The sequence below is a fragment of the Typopeltis vanoorti genome, chromosome 4 (assembly GCF_054136105.1).
Source record: "Typopeltis vanoorti isolate ZY-2024b chromosome 4, IOZ_Tvanoo_1.0, whole genome shotgun sequence".
NCBI classification, from domain to species: Eukaryota; Metazoa; Arthropoda; class Arachnida; order Uropygi; family Thelyphonidae; genus Typopeltis; species Typopeltis vanoorti.
The window spans coordinates 137,958,545-137,980,736 of NC_143552.1; the positions used below are offsets into that span (position 1 = coordinate 137,958,545).

The 22,192-nt window shown below is 35.9% G+C and overlaps 1 protein-coding gene across 2 annotated transcripts in view; it reads right to left on the bottom strand.

Moving 5' to 3' along the window:
- LOC150107706 (ubiquitin-like modifier-activating enzyme 6) overlaps positions 1 to 22,192 on the bottom strand; it is a 701,981-nt gene that overhangs the window by 219,535 nt on the left and 460,254 nt on the right. For both annotated transcript variants that reach the window (XM_090391479.1, XM_090391480.1), the window contains exon 22: positions 13,806 to 13,911. In XM_090391479.1, the coding sequence (XP_090247605.1) occupies positions 13,806 to 13,911 (106 nt within the window). The remainder of the gene's footprint in view (positions 1 to 13,805; positions 13,912 to 22,192) is intronic.

Below are 22,192 nucleotides of genomic sequence, written 5' to 3' on the forward strand. Positions count from 1 at the left end.
AGGGGGCTACCCTGAGTGCCGAGTCATCAGAATTCAAGGAGAACTGGCCTAGCAGTCTGCAACTCAGGTGTGCGTGTGTGTGTGTGTGTGGGGGGGGGGGGGCATAGGCACCAGGGGGAGGAAACCCCCCTCCTTTTGAGTTTTCAAAATTTGAGTCATCAGAATTCATGGAGAACCGGCCTACCAGTCCGGAATTCGGATGGGGGGGGGGGGCACAAGTGCCAGAATCCCCTTTTCAAGTCATCAGAATTCAAGGAGAACCAGCCTACCAGTCCGAAACTCGGGGGGGGGGGGGGGGGAAGCCCCCGAGTATATATATCCAATCTATTTCCAAAAAAAAAAAAGGGGGGGGGGGGAAAGAAGCCTACCATCAAACTATTGACAAACTGCTATCACCTCAGTCCACTGCAAAATAATGGAGAAAGTTGTCAACAGCCAACTTCTCAACTACCTGGAAGCCCATCAGCAATCAACAGTACAGATTCTGCTACTCAAGATCCACAGCTGACCTTTTAGCTTAAATCACCCATTACTGGACATGTGCCATAGAAAGGTTCAGAGGAACTTGTGCTGTCACTTTTTGCTTTTAACATTTTCAGAGATTTTGATCGCGTCTTTCATGGAGACCAGCTAAACAGGCTGTCATCCTTTGGTCTACCTGCCACCCTCTGTAACTGGGTGGCCAGCTTCCTCTCTGGTCATTCACTGCATGTCATGGTTGATGACTCCCTCTTTTCCAGTTTCACCACCAATGCAGGTGAACTTCAGGACTCTATCCTATCACCTACCTCTTTCTCCTACTCATAGTGCCTGGAAATATCAGCAGATATTTCATTCCAGATTTTTCTGTATTATGGTTAAGAAAATATTGACTTCAGAGATCAGTTATCACTGTTATTTGGTCATCTGCAAACAACGGGTTATTGAATGCGGTCCCACAATTAGTTTAAATGCTAGTTTTATACTTTTTATCCACACACACACACACACACACACACACACACACACACACACACACACACACACACACACACACACACACACACACACACACACCTGCAATATCATATAAAGAAAGATAGTACTCTAGGCAGTTTTATTCAGTTTCAGTTTTTTTTTTTTAGATGGATAATATGAGAGTTGTATTTTATTTATAAGTAATGGAACTTTCTGAATTATCATTTGTTTATGTGGATCCTACCCACAAAAGTTTTTTTTTGTAAATCTACAGCACATTCGTGCTGTAAGTGTTTTAAGGATTTATTTTTACTTTTTATCAAGTCTTATATTTTTTATACTCTTTTAAATCAATTTTATACATATTTTATAATTTTTTACTTATTTTATACGCAGTTCAGAAACCCTACTCTGGAAACAAACCATGGAACTTTTTTTCAAGCTGCTTTAAGGCCTCGATAAGCAGGACGATGGTCTCATGTCTGCATTGAAATTCATCTCCCACCTAGGCATTCACAAACATCTATATCCATGGTGGGATTCAAACCAACAGCCCACAGATATGCTAATCACTTGCCCAACCAGGACTAAATTATGCGACATAGCATAAAACTTTATACCTCCACATTGCATTTTTGGATGTATATCATTTTAGGTTTCTGATGACTTTTTCTACCTCTATATACTCATGATGCACTAATGCTGAATATTTTCTACCACCGTTTTTTGTTACTCCTTATATCATTTAATAATTTGAAACATTTGGAATGACCTTATCCTGAAATTCTGAGTAACCCTTATCACTGCTAATTCATTTCAGTGCTCTTTCCTTTGTTTCTAAGCTTTTTCAATAGCTTCTAAAACATTTTGCCACATTCATAAAATTTATCTTCTGTATTCTTACTGAAGTTTTCCGAAGAGTTTTGTTTATCTACCTTCATACAGAGCTTATTTAAATATCATATATTCATTTTTATCCTGCTCAAAACAAAAATTTCCTTTTGGAAATCCCCTGTACAATCTTATACACTGAAACCAATGCAAAATTATCACTTTTAACAATAGCATAAGTCAATAACACTATTCTTATTTCTTGGTAAATTTGTGTATATTTTTATTTGGAATACGGTGTAGTAATGCCAGTCTGATAAACAGAAATCCACCATTATTATTAACTCTTCCCCAACAATGATACCTTTATATCAGCACTCAAAAATTCCTTCACTTCTCCATTAGAAATTCTGTGAAGCCATAGGCACAAATTTCTCACTATCCAATTTTTCATTTTGAAATTTGCCTACTCTACTTGAAATTGCCTGCGATTCAAGAGGCTTATCTTCATGTTGTGTTGAATGCCTGTAGCTACAGATCACATTGCCTAAATAAGATTTTAGCCATAAGATGTTAATCTTATTGTAATTATTAGTTGACTCAAAAAGAATCTCTCCTATTTCAAACTTCATCTCAGTAATGCCAATTATGTTAACATGGTACCTTCAATTCTGTTGATGCTAAGTTTGAATTTATCTTACTGTTTGTCCTGATTCCCTGATGAAAAAGCAGTGGCCTTGTTAAAGTGGGCAACACCCCAGTTCAACAAAGTATCCATCATCTTGTACCATCATTTTGTTTTTGATTTAAAGCAAAACATAGAATTTCTGTCAGTTAAAACTTAATTTAACAATCTATCCTACTTCATTCAGTATCCTAATGAATATCAAATCAAGTGGGATAATGAATCTACTAACAGAATATACCACAAGAAGGTGTGGATGGGATAGGATATTAGGTCAGAAGTTCTAGTTAGCTCTTTATGCATAAGTCTCCTCTAGTTAACTAGATTTGAGCCCTCTCTCCCCAAGTGACCCCCAATTTTATCTATTCTGATATTAAAAAAGAATGGTGACATTCAGTATCTTGAATTCCTCTTGTTACAGTTTTCCAGCCTGTAACATTTTCACTGTTTCCATGATTTTTAATTGTTATGTGATTCTATGTTAGTTATTGCTAAAAGAACCTACTTTGGGATGTTTAACTTCTAAGTATGGTCATAGATAATTTCTTGTGGATATATCAAAGGCTTTCTGGTAATCTACCAATGTTATATGTGTTTCTATTTTGAATGCACAATGCTTCTGCATTAGGATTTTTAACATAAAAGTTGAAGTAATACACATCATCCTTTTTGAAATCATGTTGTTCTTCCTAAAGATTATCTTACACACATATAATTTCAGTTTCATGTTAATATTCATATGCATAAGCTTATAATGAATATTTATGACTTACTCTTCAACAGTTTTCATAGTTTTACTTATTGCCTTTTTTTAAATATATACTGGAATTATAACAACCTTACTCCAGCCTCTGGTAATTTTATTTATTACCACTGTTGATATTGTTAGCTAATTTTAATAATTGTCTGATGAAATGCTACTTTCATATTTAATAAATTCATTATGTATTGCAAGTTTGCTGATTTTTTTTGCTGATGTTATACCATCTTTTGTATGGTTAGCAGCTGGCAATAGTTTATTTATTTATTTATATTAATCTTGTTACTGGAAGTGAAACCAGGTTTTTTCCTTTCATAAATTCCATAAATTCTTTTATCTCTTTACTCATATTTCTTAATTTTTTTTTAATGTATTTGGTCTTTTCCCCATCTCCTTCCACCATGCTGTTAGGTAACCCATGTTTATTCTTTTTATTTACTTATTTATTTTATTATTATTTTTTTGGCTATTATTCATTTGTTTTTATAAATAACTTGCTTCTAGTGATTTGATATTTTTGTACTGTTAGATGCTTAAGAGTAACTGGGAGGAAACTTCGACATAACCTTTTAAGGAATGCCAAGAACGAACTGTGGCTTCTGACCTAATGTCCAATCCTCACCTTTTTTGCAGTGCATCCTGCTATGTCATCTACATCTATAGTATATGGATGTGGATAAGATGGTACTTTAGGATTTAGCTGACCCAATTCTATTCTGCATTGGCTTATATCAAATGATGATTAAAAACAGGAATAAATGTCATACTGGCTGTGGAGATGCTTAGTTAAACAAAGCCTTGATTGTTTGTGTCAGAAAACCAGGGTGAACAGTAAAAAGACGGCTACTGAAACAAACTTAAGCTCAACAACAGAATTCATGATAGATGCAATCTAAATGAAGATCAATGGAAAAGGAATGTATCTGTCAAAAAATACCAGGTTGACATAATTGGTATTACCAAAACAAAGATGAAAGCAGGTGAGAATATTTGAAACAACCGCTACAAGATACTAGATTCAGGCAATAATATTACGCTAGGGAAAGAAAGGCGCAACTATAGTATTCAATGCTAAACATGAAGATAATCTTGTGTAATGAAGACTACAAGTAGCATTCTGGTTGCAGTAGATGCGTTCATCTGCAACCAGATTTGGCGAATTTTATGCCAAATTTATTACAGCAATTATTCAGTTTAGTTAAGGAATCCTGCAGACTTCTACTGGATTTATTCAAAGGCATAACATCATCTGAATAAAGAGCTGAGTAGATTATTTTTCTTTACAACTTTTCTTCATAATTTTGTAGTAGAGACAATGTCTTCATAACAGTGGAGATAATCTTCATCCTTATTATAATGCAAGAATATAAATCAACTGCTCATAGTTTATTTATATTCTTGTTATCTTATTTGTTATTTGTCAGGACACCAAACTGTCAGATCTATATTTTGGTCTTCTAAGGCATACTAACTGTATCAATCCATGTAGATCTTGATCATTTTATGGGTCTTTCCACCTTACATCCTGGCATCAAACACCTGTTCTTCTAATCTTTCCTATCTGTTTAGGGAACCACACTATCTATGATCATTTTTTACTCAGATTTCTTGAATGTTAATAATGTTAAGTTACTACCTAGTACTATAATTTTTTAATATGATTCTCCATTGATACCATCTGCTCAATCCCCAAATTTTTCTCAAACCTCTCTTATCTCTAGTCTTTGATCACCTTCTATTTCTAACCCAGCTTTCAGAATAAGTTAAAATTGGTTTCAACACTGTTTTTTATGCAGCTAATATTTTGACTAACTTAATTTCATATAAATTTATTCAGTTGGCTCCCTACTATAATCAGTTTTGCTCTCTTTTTTTTTTTTTATTGTGTATGTCCATATTTAACTTGACATCTTCACATATTCTTCTTAAATAGCTGAAATATTTTACTTGTCCTATAGGTTTCCATTCAGATTTCCCTTGCGGATTTCCTGTCCATGATGGATAGACTCAGAAAGTTAAAGAATCTATCCTGTCCTGGAAACAATGAAAAAAGTAAATCTAAAGTTTCTGGCGAGTAAGTCAGCATATGTTCTAACAGAATACAGAGAAAAATGTAAGAAAGCCAAGTATTTATTGTGTATACTAGTTAAACAAATCACGGCAAGACTGGTAAGAAAATAGAAGATAAATATTAGGAAAATAACAAGATGTTATGGAGACTGTTGAAAAAGCTCAGAAATAGAGAGAAAAGTATCGTAAAAGAAACCCATGATGACATAAAAATTTAAGATAAAAATCGTATATTATTATTATTACGGGCGACTAAAGGGAGTCCTTAGACTCATTGAGGGAAGCCCTAAACATCATGCCCACACAACTATTCGACATTTTCACAGTATCTATCATACCTTGCCTTGAACTCACTCACTGTCGTAGCATCCACAACAGACTCTGGCAGCTTATTCCACTCATTCACCACTCTAAAAGTAACGAACCCAGCTCTAACACCCTTGCCCAGCTTCCATAGATGTCTCCTGGTTCTCCCACCACCACCAGTCTTGATCTCAAAAATATCCTCTGAATTAATCCTATAGAAACCCTTCAGCAATGTGAATGTCTCAAACATATCTCCCCTTTTCTGACTATCAACCAATTTCTGCAACCCACAAATCTTCAACCTGTTCTCATAAGGTTCATTCCATAGACCTTGGTCACTCGCCTCTGGATCCTCTCCACCCCCTCCCCATCAAGAAGAAACCTAGGGATGACCAAATCTGGGTACAGCAGTCAAGATGAGGTCTGTCTTTGATTTGCAATCTATCCAAATCAAAGCTCGGTACAGAGGAACAATAACTTACTTGTCTCTGCTTGTCAAAGTATTTTTCAACAACCAAGTGAGTTGATGAGCTGATCTAGCCACTTTTGCAATGTGTCCCCTAAACTTCATCTTCCTATCCACCAACACTCAAAAATCCCTGGCCTCATCAATCTCCTGGAGTACAGTTCCACCAATGTGGTATACTGCTGTTAATCTTTTCACCCCAAAATGCATAACCTTATATTTTGTCACATTAAATTGACATCCATTCTCCTTAGCCCAGAACTAGAATCTATCCAAATCATCCTGCAAGACTGTGACATCGTCTGCATTCACTATTGCCCTACCCAACTTTGCATCATCAGCAAACAAATGAACAGTTCCTCTTAGATCCTTCCCTATATCGTTAATGAACAAATTAAACAGCAGTGGTCCAAGAACAGAACCCTGTGGCACACCACTAGTCACAGGCCATCTTTTGGATTCTACTCCTGAATAAACTACTCTCTGATATCTCTCCATCTCACCAACCCTATATCTATTCCCATATTTTGCAGCTAACGGATTAGAATTCCATGTGGTTCCTGTCAAAGGCCTTAGCCAGGTCCAGCAGTATCACTGTAAACCCATTACTTACCCTTATCCAGTTCAGCCGTCACTGTGTTATAAAACTTGAGCAAGTTACTGAGGCATGATCTACCCTTCACAAAGCCATGCTATCCCCAATACAGTATCTCATTTTCATCAATCCATTCCTCTATTTTTCCCTTGACTACGACTCCTGATGTGCTGATCGGTCAGTAATTTGCAACAGTAGTCTTGGATCCTCCTTTATGCAGTGGGACTATTTTCCCCTCTTTCCACACCTTCGGGACTAAACCAGACCCGAGACTCAGATTAAACAACATGGTCAAGGTCACTGATAATTCTTTAGCCGCTCCACGTAAGACCTGTGCCAGTATACCATCCAATCCCACAGATGTATTCACATTAAGGTTCTGTAATAGACTATTCACCTCCACTTCATTCATCACAATTCCTGTATAAACTAATGGTTTCTTCATTCTTTCAATGTCACCACCTGGATGATATACTTTTGCAAAGTGCTCGCTCAGTAACTCCACTATATCGACTGATTCAGTGACCTCCTTACCAATGGCATTCCTTAAAATCATTCTGCCATGTACAGTTTTTTTTTTGCTTGCAGCATATGAAAGAACTGTTTGGGATTCTCTTTAGCTTGCATAGCTAGTGTCCTTTGATAATCCGCTTTTGCTTTTTTTACCACACTCGTTACCCTTCTGGCCTGCGCTTTATACCATTCGTGTGCCTGCAGGCCACCTTTCTCTTTAAAATCCCTCTACAGTTGTTTCTTTTTTGCAGCTCAAGCTTAATGGTGTTATTCATCCATTTAACCCCTACTTGTTTTACTATTCAGACCCTAGGTATGCAGTCAGCTATAACCTTCTGTAAATGCTCCTTGACCACTTCCCATGCTCTATCAACATCTAGCCCTTGCAGTTTTACATGCCATGGCACTGAACCAATCAATCTTCTAAGCTTGTCATACTGGCCAGCATAATTCCACATATACTGTCTTAATCGAAAATTCCACACCTTTAGCCACCTCTCAGGTCAAGACCTTATGATCACTCTCACCAATAAGTGGCAACAAGGTCATATTCATTACAGTCAAATTCTCAGATGCTATTACCAGGTCAAGCACTCAAACCCCTAGTATTTTCAATTACATGCTGTCTCAGATAGTTATCCCTTAATAATTGAATAAAATCCAGTTCCTTCCTCACATGTGTCCTCTCCTCCTTCCAATCAATGCTACCATAGTTGAAATCCCCATAATAATTACCCTCCTTCCATCATTTCATCAATTTGTTTATGCATACTATCTCCACCATCTATTCCATCACCTGGTCTGTAGCAGCACCCAACTGTATATTTTGTTCTGCCAGTCTCAATCTCACACCAAATAGCCTCAAATGAGCTCTTTTCACTATCCTGCAATACAACTTCAATTCTCCTTGGCTGCAGTTCATAAGCTATCATCAATAACACTCCTCCCTCTCTGTCCCTCCTAAACACACTATAACCTACACATTCTATCCCACTAACTATATCATCTTCTGTCAGCTATGTTTCACTAATGCCAATAACCTGTGGCCAGGAAGAGCCAACCAAGGCCAAAAGTTCTTCCTTCTTGTTCCTAATATTCCTGACATTAGTATACATGAAATGCAGAGGTTCCTTTGTCCCACCCCTATCTTGATGCGTTATTCTAAGTATCCCATTCTGATTACTTGTCCTTTGTACTGGCTCGGGTACATTATATACATTTTTCCACTCAACTGTCTCACTGATATCCGCATATCCACTTCCCCTTCCTTGGTAGTTCAAGTTTCCCTGGTTCTGCACATCCATTTTCACTTCATTCAGGAACACTTTTTCCAGTCTCCACACACCAAATCCATTCAAATGCAGGCCATCCATCTTGTATAAATCCTTTCGCCCATCAAACTCATTCCACACCATACTGTCTGCATAACCTGCACATAAAGTCATTTGCGATTATAGCCCTCTTAAACTCCTCTCTGTCCCTCTGGGTAACAGACTCACCATCCTAACTCTGTCACTCTTTTCTTTCGCTACCTTTAACAATACTTTCAAGTCCTCTCTCATAAAAAATTTATCTCTTTTCAATTCATTCGTACCTGTCACAACTATCAATTCTTTCACCCTCTGATTTTGCACTCTAATACTCTCACTTACATCCTCAAATTTCGCACCCGGTAAGTACGATTTAGTTAAACTCCCATCTATCACACCTCTTAATAACGAGTCACCGTACAATACTCTTTCCTTCATTTCTGAAACTCTCCCACTCTTATGCTTATTTTTCCTTTCAAACACTTGTTTATTTCCGTTAGCCGAGGCACTCTGGAAAGAGTTTTGCAGGTGCTCCAACTGCCGCTGCGCATTGTGTATTACTCCGCATAAACTTGCAATCTCACTCCTTACAAATAATTCGTCATTTTTTTCATAATTTAAACCATTTTCTCTCTCTGTATAATTTCTTTCACTCTCTCTTTGATCACCGCTCTCATTACCATCTTGTACAACATCGCAATTCCCTATCAAGCCACTATATCTGGAGTGATTGTTTGCAAAATTTGCTAAATGAAAGAAGGGAGTGAGGGCTAGATTTTTTTCTCATAGAGTGGTGCATAATTGGAATGAATTGCCATTGGATGTGTGTGCAAGTAGCATGAATGAATTCAAAAACAGGTATGACAGCTGGTGGGAATAGTATGGCTTCCCTCAATGAGTTCCTGATTCCCTCCAGGAAGTCAGGAACTCATCAAGAGAAGCAATAATAATAATAGGAAAGAACTTGCCATTGGTAGCAAGCTAATTTCAGGAAAGTTTTCATTTTCAAAAATTTCATTTAATGGGAAAGAAACACCTGATTAGTTAACAAGTGTTCTTTGGCAGGAAAAGACCCAGAGGAGGGGCAAGATGTAGGTGGATTAATACAGTAAAAAGTGCCTTAGAGGACAGATAAGATCTGATAATAAAGTGTCTTAGAGCACAGAAATATAAGATCTAATAATGTTTAAGTCTTGACAGATAAGAGATTAATTTGGAGGAAAATTGTCAATCAGAAGTTAGCAATAATGTAACTTTTTCATGCAGTTCTATCAATATCCTATACATACCCTGAAGATTTATGTCATTTATGTGAATCTGATAATGATGATAGGTACCAAAATGGAACTAATAAAGAACATACAGAAAAAAAAATTGTATCAATATATGAGCCATATTGTGAAGTATGAAAGTTTTCAAAAAGATTAATCAGAGGGAAGAACTGAATAAAAGTGAAAGAAAAGAGAACAGTGACATGAATTCAAAAACTTAAAGGACTAGTGGGCATTGAAGTATATGTAGAGAACCCAAACCAAAAATAAACATGAGGGGGTTCTGGAAAATTCTAATATGAAAGCAACTGATAATCCACAAGAAATAACATATCTTAAAACCCTTTAACCCCCATGTTTCATCAAATCGCAATAATTGTTCTTTTTCTTTTAGAATATATAAGAAGACATAAAATTAATTAATTTTTGTTCTAGGTGTTTATCAGAACTTTCCAGACCCCCCCCCTCCTATATGGAGATCCATAATATCATGTGATAGCTAACTTTATGGATAGAAACAGTACTTGATAGGACTTACGGATCATGTTATGAAGAAAGGCAGCATTAAGCCTAATAACAAAAGTTGGCAATGTCAATGCTCGCTCTTTATGCAGATGATATTATACTTTTAAATAAAAGCAAGTTTTTTTTTTTTTTTTTTTTTTTAGGTTTCCATAACTAAATTGAACAAGTGCTGTAACAAATCTGGCATTAATCCTTTCTTTTAGTGTTGCATGGTGATCATCATTCATTTTAGAAATTATGGACTTTACAACCGTGTAATAAAAAACTCTTTTAATTTCCCGACATTTCGATCTTCATATTAAGATCATCATCTGGAGCATATACAAATATACAGGAAAAGCTGAGTTACATTACATACAGTAAACAAGAGAAACAATGATTTGATCACAGGTTATTCTACTGGCATGACCTCCAGTGAAAAAAAAAAAAATTAATTATTTAGAAACTACATCAAGTTAAATTCTATTTATGATAACATGAATAAACATTCTTTCTTATAGATAGTTTTCTTTCAGTAACAATGATGTCCTATTTTCAGCATTACAATTGTTATATTTGATTTAGGATCCTGGATTAACCTGTTTATAGTTACTCTTACAGAGGAAGGTTCCGTGGGTCAAATATGTGCCTTCCATATGTTTGGGATTTTTAGACCATCATTATTGTTCAGATTGGGGTGGTTGATAATAATCTCACAGGCTTCCTTAAATTTGCTTTCATGCCATGTTTTGGTGTGATGTAGACCAGCGCGTCCCAAACTGTGGGCCGTAAGTTTTGTTGAGGGGACTGTGAAATAATGAAAACAAATTTAAAATGTTTTAAGACTAAGTAGATTTTTTTTTTAATCTTAAAAGAAACGTATTAATTTTTATTATTTATTTTTTGTTCTTTTTTATATTTTAATGGACAAAAATCACGCATTGGTGTTGGTTAACAAATTTTGCTTCCTGCGTATTTTGGTGATTAATGAATATTAGTAAATATATGCTTATTCATAAAAGTTTCGTTTCAAAGGTATTGATAAGAAAGGAGAAATCTGAACATGTCCGATGGTTTTGTCGATCTTTTAGTCTATGCAATTTGGAAATGAGGTTTTCTTTCTTCGTTTGAAGGATATGGCTCGCTGTGTTGTCCGTAATCTTTTCCAGGATTATCTTTGTTTAAAATGTGGTTGGATAGGTTAACTACATTACCATCACCTGTAGGCGATTGGTGGCTCCTGTTCTTTTTTGCTTCTGGTTGGTTGCTATCATTCACTGTGGAGAAATTTGAATATGTCCGCAGCACCGAAATTGATAAACAAACTGGAATTTATTTGTAACACTGAAAGAGGCTTTAGATTCATCCCTAATAACATAGCAGACAAAATATGTTTAGAAACTGCCAACAATTAACAGCGGTGAAATCATTAAAATCAAATCCGAACATTGTAATAACTAGAGACGATAAAGGAAGTGCCACAGTTATTTTAAACTGAACCACTGATTTAGAAAAAATAAATCTGCTAGTCTCAGACAATAATACATACCAACTCGTTAACTGCAACCCAACCAATAGAATAAAAAAGAAAACAGAGAAACTACCTAAATCAATTAACACATGGCCCGAAGATACAGTCAAAAAACTATTTCCGCACTACGTTCGTTCCCCAAGAATTTACGGGCTACCGAAAATTCACAAACAAAACACACCACTACAACCGATAGTCGAAGGGATAGATAGCCCAAATTATCACTTAGCCAAGAAATTAGCAGCAACACTCAAGGAATTGGTAGGTCATTCCCCCTCCTATATCAGAAACACACAACACTTCATAAACATTATCAAAGACATTATATTCGAAAAAGATGATTTATTAGTCAGTTTTGGCATCTCTGCCCTCTTTACAAATGTCCCAATCAATGACACGATCCTTCTTTTACAGAACAAATTCTCTCCAGATATCACGGTGCTCTTTGCGCATATATTACGTTCTGGTTATTTTGTATGGCAAAATGCTTTCTACCTACAAAAAAAGCACAGCCATGGGCTCCCCATTATCCCCCCCCCCCAATTGCTAACTTTTATATGGAACATTTTGAGCAACATACTTTGGATTCCTCTTCTTTAAAACCCAAAGTCTAGCTTAGATAAGATGATAATGTTTTTGTGATCTGGTCCCATGGCCGCCAGACCTAAACAAACAACACAAACGCATACAGTTCACAATTGAGATTGAAAAACAGAACACACTTCCATTTCTAGATACACTTGTCACACGTCTTCACATGGCCCAAGTGGAGATACCAGGCAGAAGCATTAGCAAGGTCATCTCTACCTATAGGATATGCCAAACGGTGGGCCTGGCTCCCACTGAAGAGACCTCAATAAAGGTCGAAAGTTGTCTGGGTAGTGGCCCTTCCCTTAATGCATAACATTATACATATCTGTGAGGAGACGTGTTTTGAATTATAGGAGATACTGAGATAGGAGTGATGTTAGCTTGCTCCACCTGTGCAACGAGTTGCCTGGTGTTGTACTACCTTACCCCAGTCCTGAAGATACTTTCAGGCACAAACTTTGTTTGCTCACACTTGGATAAAGGATTACACTAAATTTATTATAGTCTAACCAAGTGAAAAATAAACTTTCAACAAGACAGTCCAAATGAGAGAATTCATAAACTGCAGGATAGGAAAGTGGAAGGTATTTATTTTTTGGAGTCTAGGAATGAATTTAATTTCCAAATCGGATGGATAAAAACGTGAAGGTTGATTTGGAGAAGTAGTCTCACTAAGTTTTCTGGCACACGCTTGACAAATGGAATGGAAATTTTAGAAGCTTCTTCTAGAAGAGGATTTGAATGAGAGCCATAATTCTTAATTACTTTGGTGTTGTAGCCATTGGAGTTGAAGGTGTCTCTGATAAAAGACAGTTTATTATTCAAAAGAGAATAGTGAAACAACCAACACTTGACTTCTGAGATGGATAATGTGATGCAGCATCAATGTACTTTCCAGTATGTGTTACTTTTCTGTTTACAGAAAACTGTTGACTACCATTAGGTTGTCACAAGCATCTAGAAATAGGCAGCACATGTCTTTTTTCCCAATGTAACTGATTTTCTGTAATTTAACTTGTATATTATGTCTTTTGTTTACATGCCAATTTTTTGCAACATGCACATATGAAAGACATAAGCCTAAGAAAATGCATAGATCTTAAAAAATATTTTTCATTCAATAAGAGTTATACACCAACTAGATGAGTTCATCTCAATATAAGAAATATGAGCAAGAAAAGTAAATTACATAAGTGACAGATAATACAGGGATGGACAAATCCTGAACATACATTGATTTATTATTTGAATTATCAAATCTCTGAAATCACTTTTAATTTAATAAAACTGTTATACAAATACCAAGAGAGTCATCTTACTTGAACCAATAAGTTGGATATAAGTTTTCTGGGAGTAAGTATCAGAAAAACAATTATCATTAATAATAAATTTATTAAAATGTCTTGTAATCTGACCTGTGATGAATAGTGCTCTGTGAGATGGGGAATCACAATCTGAACATGGCCTTTACATCCAACTGTTCCAGAGTCAATCATACAACATCTGTTTTGCACACAGCGTCTGTTCAGTTAATAAAAAAAAAAAAAGTATCTAAGTATTTTAAAATAAAAAAGGGGGGAAAATGATAAGAGTGCACATCACAAGTGAAACTTTTTTTCTTATCATATCATAAATTCAATCCTAAAAAACATTTGCATGTAGGAAAAAGCCATACATTCTTATAGAGTGGAGGACATGTAAACTTATGAAAAATTAAATACAATTTAATTTTATTTAATTTAAAAAAATCAAATTAAATTAAAATGAAAAAAGATTTTTCAAAAGCAATCTTTACAAGGTTATGTAAGCTCATATGATGCAGCATTTTAATATCAACCTGACAGGAAAGGTCAGTGCTATGTTTGAGAAAGTAGTTAGGAAGAAAGAAGAAATTTGTTAGCATATTTCTTGAAAAGCTAGAGGTTGATCTCATTGGGAAAAATTGTAGAGGAAGGAAGAGGTTGAGAGACTTTCCAAAGATGAGGAGTTGGTCTGATAAATTTGGCAAATTGTGCATGGATGTGACCAGCTATTGGTGTTCTTATGAGTAAGAGAAAAGCAGAGAAAAAGTAGTGGCCAGTTTGGTGGAACAGTGCTCTAGAAAGTATCTGTAAAAAAAAAAAAAATAGAAGAAGACAAATGCAAAAAGAGGTTATCTATGAGAAATTCAATGAAGGTCTGTAAGAAGAGTACATCTATTAAGCAGATTGCCTTCTTCTGTATACAAATGAGAATTATTAGGAAGGTTTGGGGGTGCATTACCCCAAATGTAAGAAATAATACTCTAAGGCAGGGGAGATTTGAGATTTATGCAGGAGTTGAACAGAAGGGAAGTAGCATTTTGAAAGAAGAAACATAACCAAGTTTTTTTGATACTGTGAATGTGATGTGTTTATGCTGGGATAAGCAAGATGTAAAAATCTACCCAAGAAGAACTGATCTTGACCAGAGAACTGTTACAACTTAGTTTATATATATATATATATACACACACACACACACACACACACACTGTTTTTTTTTTCTTTTTTCATCTATACTGAGTGGTAAGGGAAACAGATTCATTTCTAGATTAATAAATAACGATTTTCTTTCTTTTCTAAGTAGTAGAAAGAAAGAAAGAAATAGTGAAAAGAACTTCTCATATAGTTTTCAGAAATAACACATTCTCTTAAATGAAATAAACTTTAATAATAGGCATGAGTTATGTACACATATAAGTGAAGACAATTTACACTCCACTGACATAATTATATAGATAATCCATTGTTAAATAATCCACTGGCTAATTATTATTATTATTATTTTATTTTTTAATGTGAAACTCCTTTTCTGAATATTACCCAGTTATAAATTCAAGAAAAATACAAGGAAACATTCATACTCCTGTACTTTTATTACTTTAATAACACAATTTTTTCATTTTTAATATTTTTTCACTTGAAAGCAATTTTACTTATGTAAAATTCACCAATTGTACTGAATTTTATATTCAAAGAGAATTCATTTCTCTTTTTACAGCAGTTGAAAACATTCAGTTCAACAAATTCTTTGCTGATATTCAGAGTTCACTGTTCAACATATTTGTCTCTTCATGTTGAACGCTTAATGGAATATTTCCAGCACTAGGAAAGGATTAAAACTAATTTTAATGCTTCTAATATTTCGTATCAGTCACTAAGACATCTTCCTCACTACCTTAGAATCTGCAACAGCACAAAGAAATTATCATCATCAAATTCTTACCATGTACCACAAGGCGTGTACAGGATATGATCGTACTACATGAAAAATTTACATCATTACTAACTTCCTATCTACAATTTTCCTCCAAATCAATCTGTTAACTGTCAAGGGTCCAACATTGTTAGATCTTATATTTCTATCTTCTAAGGCACTTTTTACTGTATCAGTCCACCTATGTCTTCCTCTAGGTCTGTTTCCTGCCAACCTGGCAGAGAACACTTGTTCTGTTAATCTTTCCTTGCCAATTATTATGTCCCAAAATTTGGGACACAATAATTGTCAGAGGTCCCACTTTACATCCCAGGCCACTTACAAATGTCCATAGAGGGTGCACCACCTAGACAAGACTTTAGAGTCACCCACGTGTTTCATTTAGTATTGTATTGTCTTTGTGTGTGTGTGTGTGTGTTATAATTGTTATTTGTACTCCCTGAAGATGTCTCAGTGACTGGGATAAAATATTAGAAACATTAAAATTAGTTTTAATCCTTTCCCAGTGATGTAAATATTCCATTAAACCTCCAATATGATGTTCTTCCAGCACTTAAGTCTTAACACACCTACCTATCTGTCTCTTTCTCTCCAGAATAAAATAAGAAATGTTGTAACTCACTGTCTTGAAACAAAAAGTATAAACTCATCGATCAGATCTTCTTTCTCAACTTTCAGAACAGTAAGATGCAACATTTCTTATTTTATTCTGGAGAGAAAGAGACAGATAAGTGTGTTAAGGGTTAAGTGCTGGGAGGACATCATGTTGGAGGTTTAATGGAATATTTATAACACTAGGAAAGGATTAAAACTAATTTTAATGATTCTAATATTTCAACTCAGTGTTATTTGTACTCACTTAGACATCTTCAGGGAGAACAAATAACACTTGTAACAAATAGAAAGTGAGAGTAGAAAGAGGGGTGCTTAAGGGTCAAAGTTATATAACTGAGAGGAGACCTCCACATTGCCTTTAAAGGAATGCGGAGAACCGACCAGGGCTTCTGACCTAATGTCCAATCGTCACCTTCTCGTGATGCATCCTGTTAGGTATCTAGCTGGATACTGAACGAACGAGGATGGGCTGGCAATTTGGGATTTAGTTGACCAAATTCTATTCTTATTGGTTAAACCAAATAAAAAATAATGATACAAAATGACAAAATTTCATGCCAGCTGGAGAGTCGCCCGGTTAAACAAGGCACCATTTGTTTTCACCAGGGAACCGGGGCATACAGCGAAAAGTCAGCTACTGGAACAAATCTGAAAACATACCCCAACTCAACATCACCAGAGTTAAAGATCAGTACTATCAACATAAGAAGCCTGAATGGCAAAGAAATGGAGCTAGATGAGGAATTAGATTAGTACCAGATCGACATAATAAGGGTGACTGAAACAAAAAACACAAAAACTGGTGAGATGTTTCTGATCAAAAAAATACAAAATGTTATATTCAGACAATGACAGTCAAGGAAAAGAAGGAGTAGCCATAGTATTCAACACAAAATACGAGGCTAGAAGTGGAGGAATTTTTAGATGCTTTAGAAAAAGCAACTGACACAATGAAAAAGGAAAAGTTGGTCCTTGTTGGGGATCTAAATAGCAGAGTAGGAAATGATTGATTGTTAGACATACAAAAATATTTTGGGAAAATTTGGAGAAAAGAGCAAAGCTAATAATAATGGCAAATATTTCTTGGATTTCTGCTCAGGACATGGACTGGTTATTACTAACACCATTTTCCAACATGTTATTACTAACACCATTTTCCAACATGTTATTACTAACACCATGTTCTCTCCATGTGCACAAATTCACATGGAGAGAAGAGGCAAGGAATAAGAAGTCTCATTGACTATGTTATTGTTGATGGTGATGTTTTCTCCCTGGTGCAGGTCACCAGAGTGCACAGAGGATTTGAAATTGGAAGCAATCACTATTTGGTCTAGAGCAGGATAAAATTTAATTTCATATTGAAAAGAATAACATGTAAGAAAGTTTTAAAGCAAATAAAAGTTGAGCAGCTCTCAGATGTGAACTGTAGACTAAAATACACAAAGATTATTGAAGACAAAATGAAAGAGTATGAGAAGAGTAACCAAACCTTGGAGATTCAGTGGCAAGCCTTGAAGAAAACCCTGATTGATTCAGCCAGAGAGGCATGTGGTGAGGTTGTCTGCAAGGATAGAAAAATCAGAACTCATGGTGGACACAGGAAGTTAAAGAGGCAGTGAAGCAAAAGAAGAAATCATATCAAAAATTCCTGGCAAATAAGTCAGCTTTTGCTCTTAGAGAATCATCATCATCATCAAATTCCTGCCATGTACCCTCAAGGGGTGTACAGGATATGACAGTACTACATGAAAAAATTACATTATTACTAACTTCCTATCTACAATTTTCCTCCAAATCAGTCTGTTACTTGTCAAGACTCCAACATTATCAGATCTTATATTTCTATCGTCTAATGCACTTTGTACCGTATCAATCCACCTATACCTTGGACTTCCTCTGGGTCGTTTTCCTGCCAACCTGGCAGAGAACACTTGTTTTGCTAATCTTTCCTCTCCCATTCTATTTAAGTGACCATACCATCTGAGATTAGCTCTGCTAACGCATTCCTGGAAGCTGACAATGTCAAGTTCTTTCCTAATATCCTCATTTTTAATATGATATTGCCATTGATGCCATCTGTTCACGCCTCTAATCTTTCTCAGGACTGTCATATCTGCGGTCTCTAGTCTTTGTACAAGTGTTTTACTTCTGACCCAGCTCTCAGATCCATAAGTTAAAATTGGTTTGAACACAGTCTTGTATACAGCTAATTTAGTGTTCCGACTAATTTCTTTCTTATTCCATATGAATTTATTCAATTGACTTCCCACGATACCAGCTTTGCTGATTCTGTTGTCTATTTCTATATTTAGTTTACCATCTTCAGTAAAAATTATGCCTAAGTAGCTGAAATGTTTTACTTGTTCCACAGGTTCTCCATTCACAACACAGTTGACATTTTCAATGATTCTGCCTATTTTCATTGTCTTTGTCTTTTTAATGCTGACCTTCATACCATATCTATTACAACAGCTATTCAATTTAGTCAGGGAATCTTGCAGACTTTTAGCGGATTTATTTAGAAGTATAACATCATCCGCATAAAACAAAGAGCTGACATTAACATCTCCAATTTTGATATCAGGTTTAATACCACATTCCTTCACAATGTGATCCATATAGATAATGAATAACAGAGGGGATAATGTACATCCTTGTCTCACACCAGATTTATCATTAAACCATCTTCCTGTACTTCCTTCAATTCTAATTGCTGACTCACAACTCAAATAGAGACTAAGTATTGCTTGATATAATGCCCCATTGACACTATATAACTGCAGCGTATTGAATAGCTTCTCTCTTGGCACCTTGTCATATGCCTTTTCCAAATCGACAAAATTTAAATACAGATCTTTGTTATATTTCCATGCTTTCTTAACTATTTGTCGTAAAGTGAAGATCTGATCCTGACAGCCTCTATTTGGCCTGAATCCAGCTTGTTCTTCACCAAACTTTTCTTCCACAATTCTTCTCAACCGTTTCTCAAGTATACTTGCATAGATTTTGCCAGGAACACTCAGTAGGGAAATACCTCTGTAATTCTCACATTCAGTTTTATTTCCCTTTTTATATATGGGTACTATGAGAGCTCTACTCCAATCATCGGGAATTCGTCCCTCTGTCCAGGCTTTCTGAACTATGCAGTGCAGCCACTGTAAGACTCTTAAACCACCATACTTCAGCATTTCTAGTCGAATATCATCTACTCCTGCTGCCTTTCCACATTTCAAGCCTTTGATGGCTTTTTCTACTTCAAGTATGGATATGTATTCCTGATTGCATGCCTGGTCAGTGTTTTTTACCACTGTGCTGTCATCACTGCTTGTTTCATTTAGCAGTTTTTCAAAGTAATTACTCCATACTTCAAGGATATCTTTTTCTCCTGTTTTCATTTCACCTTTATCATCTCTAATTCCTTTTACAGCACTCTTTCCTCCATTCCTAAGCTTCTTCAATAACCTCCATAATATTTTGCCACCTTCTTGATATTTATTTTCTATATTCCTGCCAAAGTCCTCCCATGACTTTTGTTTAGCTAGTTTTACACACTGTTTAGCATTCTTACATTTATCTCTGTATTCTGTAAGAGTAAAAGCTGACTTATTTGCCAGGAACTTTTGATATGCTTTCTTCTTTTCCTTCACTGCCTCTTTAACTTCCTGTGTCCACCAGGGAGTTCTGATTTTTTTATCCTTGCACACAACCTCACCACATGCCTCTCTGGCAGAATCAATCAATGTTTCCTTCAGAGTTTGCCACTGAATCTCCAAGGTTTGATTCCTGTTCTCAAACTCTTTCATTTTCTTTTCAATAATATTTCTGTATTTTAGTCTACAGTTCACATCTGAGAGCTGCTCAACTTTTATTCGCTTTAAAACTTTCTTACATGTTATTCTTTTCAATATGAAATTCAATTTTATCCTGCTCAAGACTAAATAGTGATCACTTCCAATTTGAAATCCTCTGTACACTCTGGTGTCCTGCACCAGGGAGAAAACATCACTATCAACAATAACATAGTCAATGAGACTTTTCTTATTCCTAGCCTCTTCTCTCCATGTGAATTTGTGCACATTTTTATGTTGGAACATAGTATTAGTAATAACCAGTCCACGTCCTGAGCAGAAATCCAACAGATATTTGCCATTATTATTAGCTTTGCTCTTTTCTCCAAATTTTCCCAAAATATTTTTGTATTTCTCACAATCATTTCCTACTGTGCTATTTAGATCCCCAACAAGGACCAACTTTTCCTTTTTCATTGTGTCAGTTGCTTTTTCTAAAGCCTCAAAAAATTCCTCCACTTCTACCTTAGTAGAATCTTCTGTGGGACCATAGGCACAAATAAGTCTCATTGTCCATTTCCCCATTCTCATATTTGCCCACATTACTCTACTTGAGACTGACTGCCATTCAAGAAGATTAGCCTCGTATTTTGTGTTGAATACTATGGCTACTCCTTCTTTTCCTTGATTGTCATTGCCTGAATATAACATTTTGTGTTTATTGCTCAGAAAGATCTCACCAGTTTTGGTCTTTTTTGTTTCAGTCACCCCTATTATGTCGATCTGGTACTTATCTAATTCCTCAGCTAGCCCCATTTCTTTGCCATTCAGGCTTCTTACGTTGATAGTACCGATCTTTAACTCTGGTGATGTTGAGTTGGGGTTTGTTTTCAGATTTGTTCCAGTAGCTGACTTTTCGCTGTTTGCCCTGGTTCCCTGGCGAAAACAACGGGGGCCTTGTTTAACCTTGTTTATTTTGGTTTAACCAATAAGAATACAATTTTGTCGGCTAAATCCCAAATTGCCAGCCCATCCTCGTTCGTTCAGTATCAAAGTAGATACCCAACAGGGTGCACCACGAGAAGGTGAGGATTGGACATTAGGTCAGAAGCCCTGGTCGGTTCTCTGCATTCCTTTAAAGGCTATGTGGAGGTCTCCTCTCAGTTATACAGCTTTGACCCTTAAGCACCCCTCTTAGAGAATACAGAGACAAATGTAAGAAAGTGAAACACTGTGTAAAACAAGCTAAACAGAAGTCATGGGAGGATTTTGGCAAGAACATAGAAAATAAATATCAAGAAGGTGGTAAGATAATCTGGAAGTTGTGGAAGATGCTTAGAAATGGAGGAAAGAGTGCTGTAAAAGGAGTAAGAGATGATAAAGATGACATGAAAACAGGAGAAAAAGATATCCTTGAGGTATGGAGTAATTACTTCAAAAAATGCTTTTTTGAAGTAATTACTCCATTAAGCAGTGATAGCACAGCGGTAAAAAACACTCAACAGGCATACAGTCAGGAATACATATCCATACTTGAAGTAGAAAAAGCCATCAAAGGCTTGAAATGTGGAAAGGCAGCAGGAGTAGATGATATTCGACCAGAAATGCTGAAGTATGGTGGTATAAAAGTCTTGCAGTGGTTGCACTGCATAGTTCAGAATGCCTGGACAGAGGGACAAATTCCCATTGATTGGAGTAGAGCTTTAATAGTGCCCATATATAAAAAGGGAAATAAAATTGAATGTGAGAATTACAGAGGTATTTCCATAATAAGTGTGTTCCTGGCAAGATCTATGGAAGTATACTTGAGAAACAGTTGAATAGAATTGTGGAAGAAAAGCTTGGTGAAGAACAAGCTGGATTCAGGTCAAATAGAGGCTGTCAGGATCAGATCTTCACTTTACGACAAACAGTCGAGAAAGCATGGGAATATAACAAAGATCTGTATTTAAGTTTTGTCGATTTGGAAAAGGCATATGAGAAGGTGCCAAGAGAGAAGCTATTCAATACGCTGCAATTATATGGTGTCAATGGGGCATTATATCAAGCAATACTTAGTCTTTATTTGAGTTGTAAGTCAGCAGTTAGAATTGAAGGAAGTACAGGAAGATGGTTTAATGTTAAATCTGGTGTGAGACAAGGATGTACATTATCCCCTC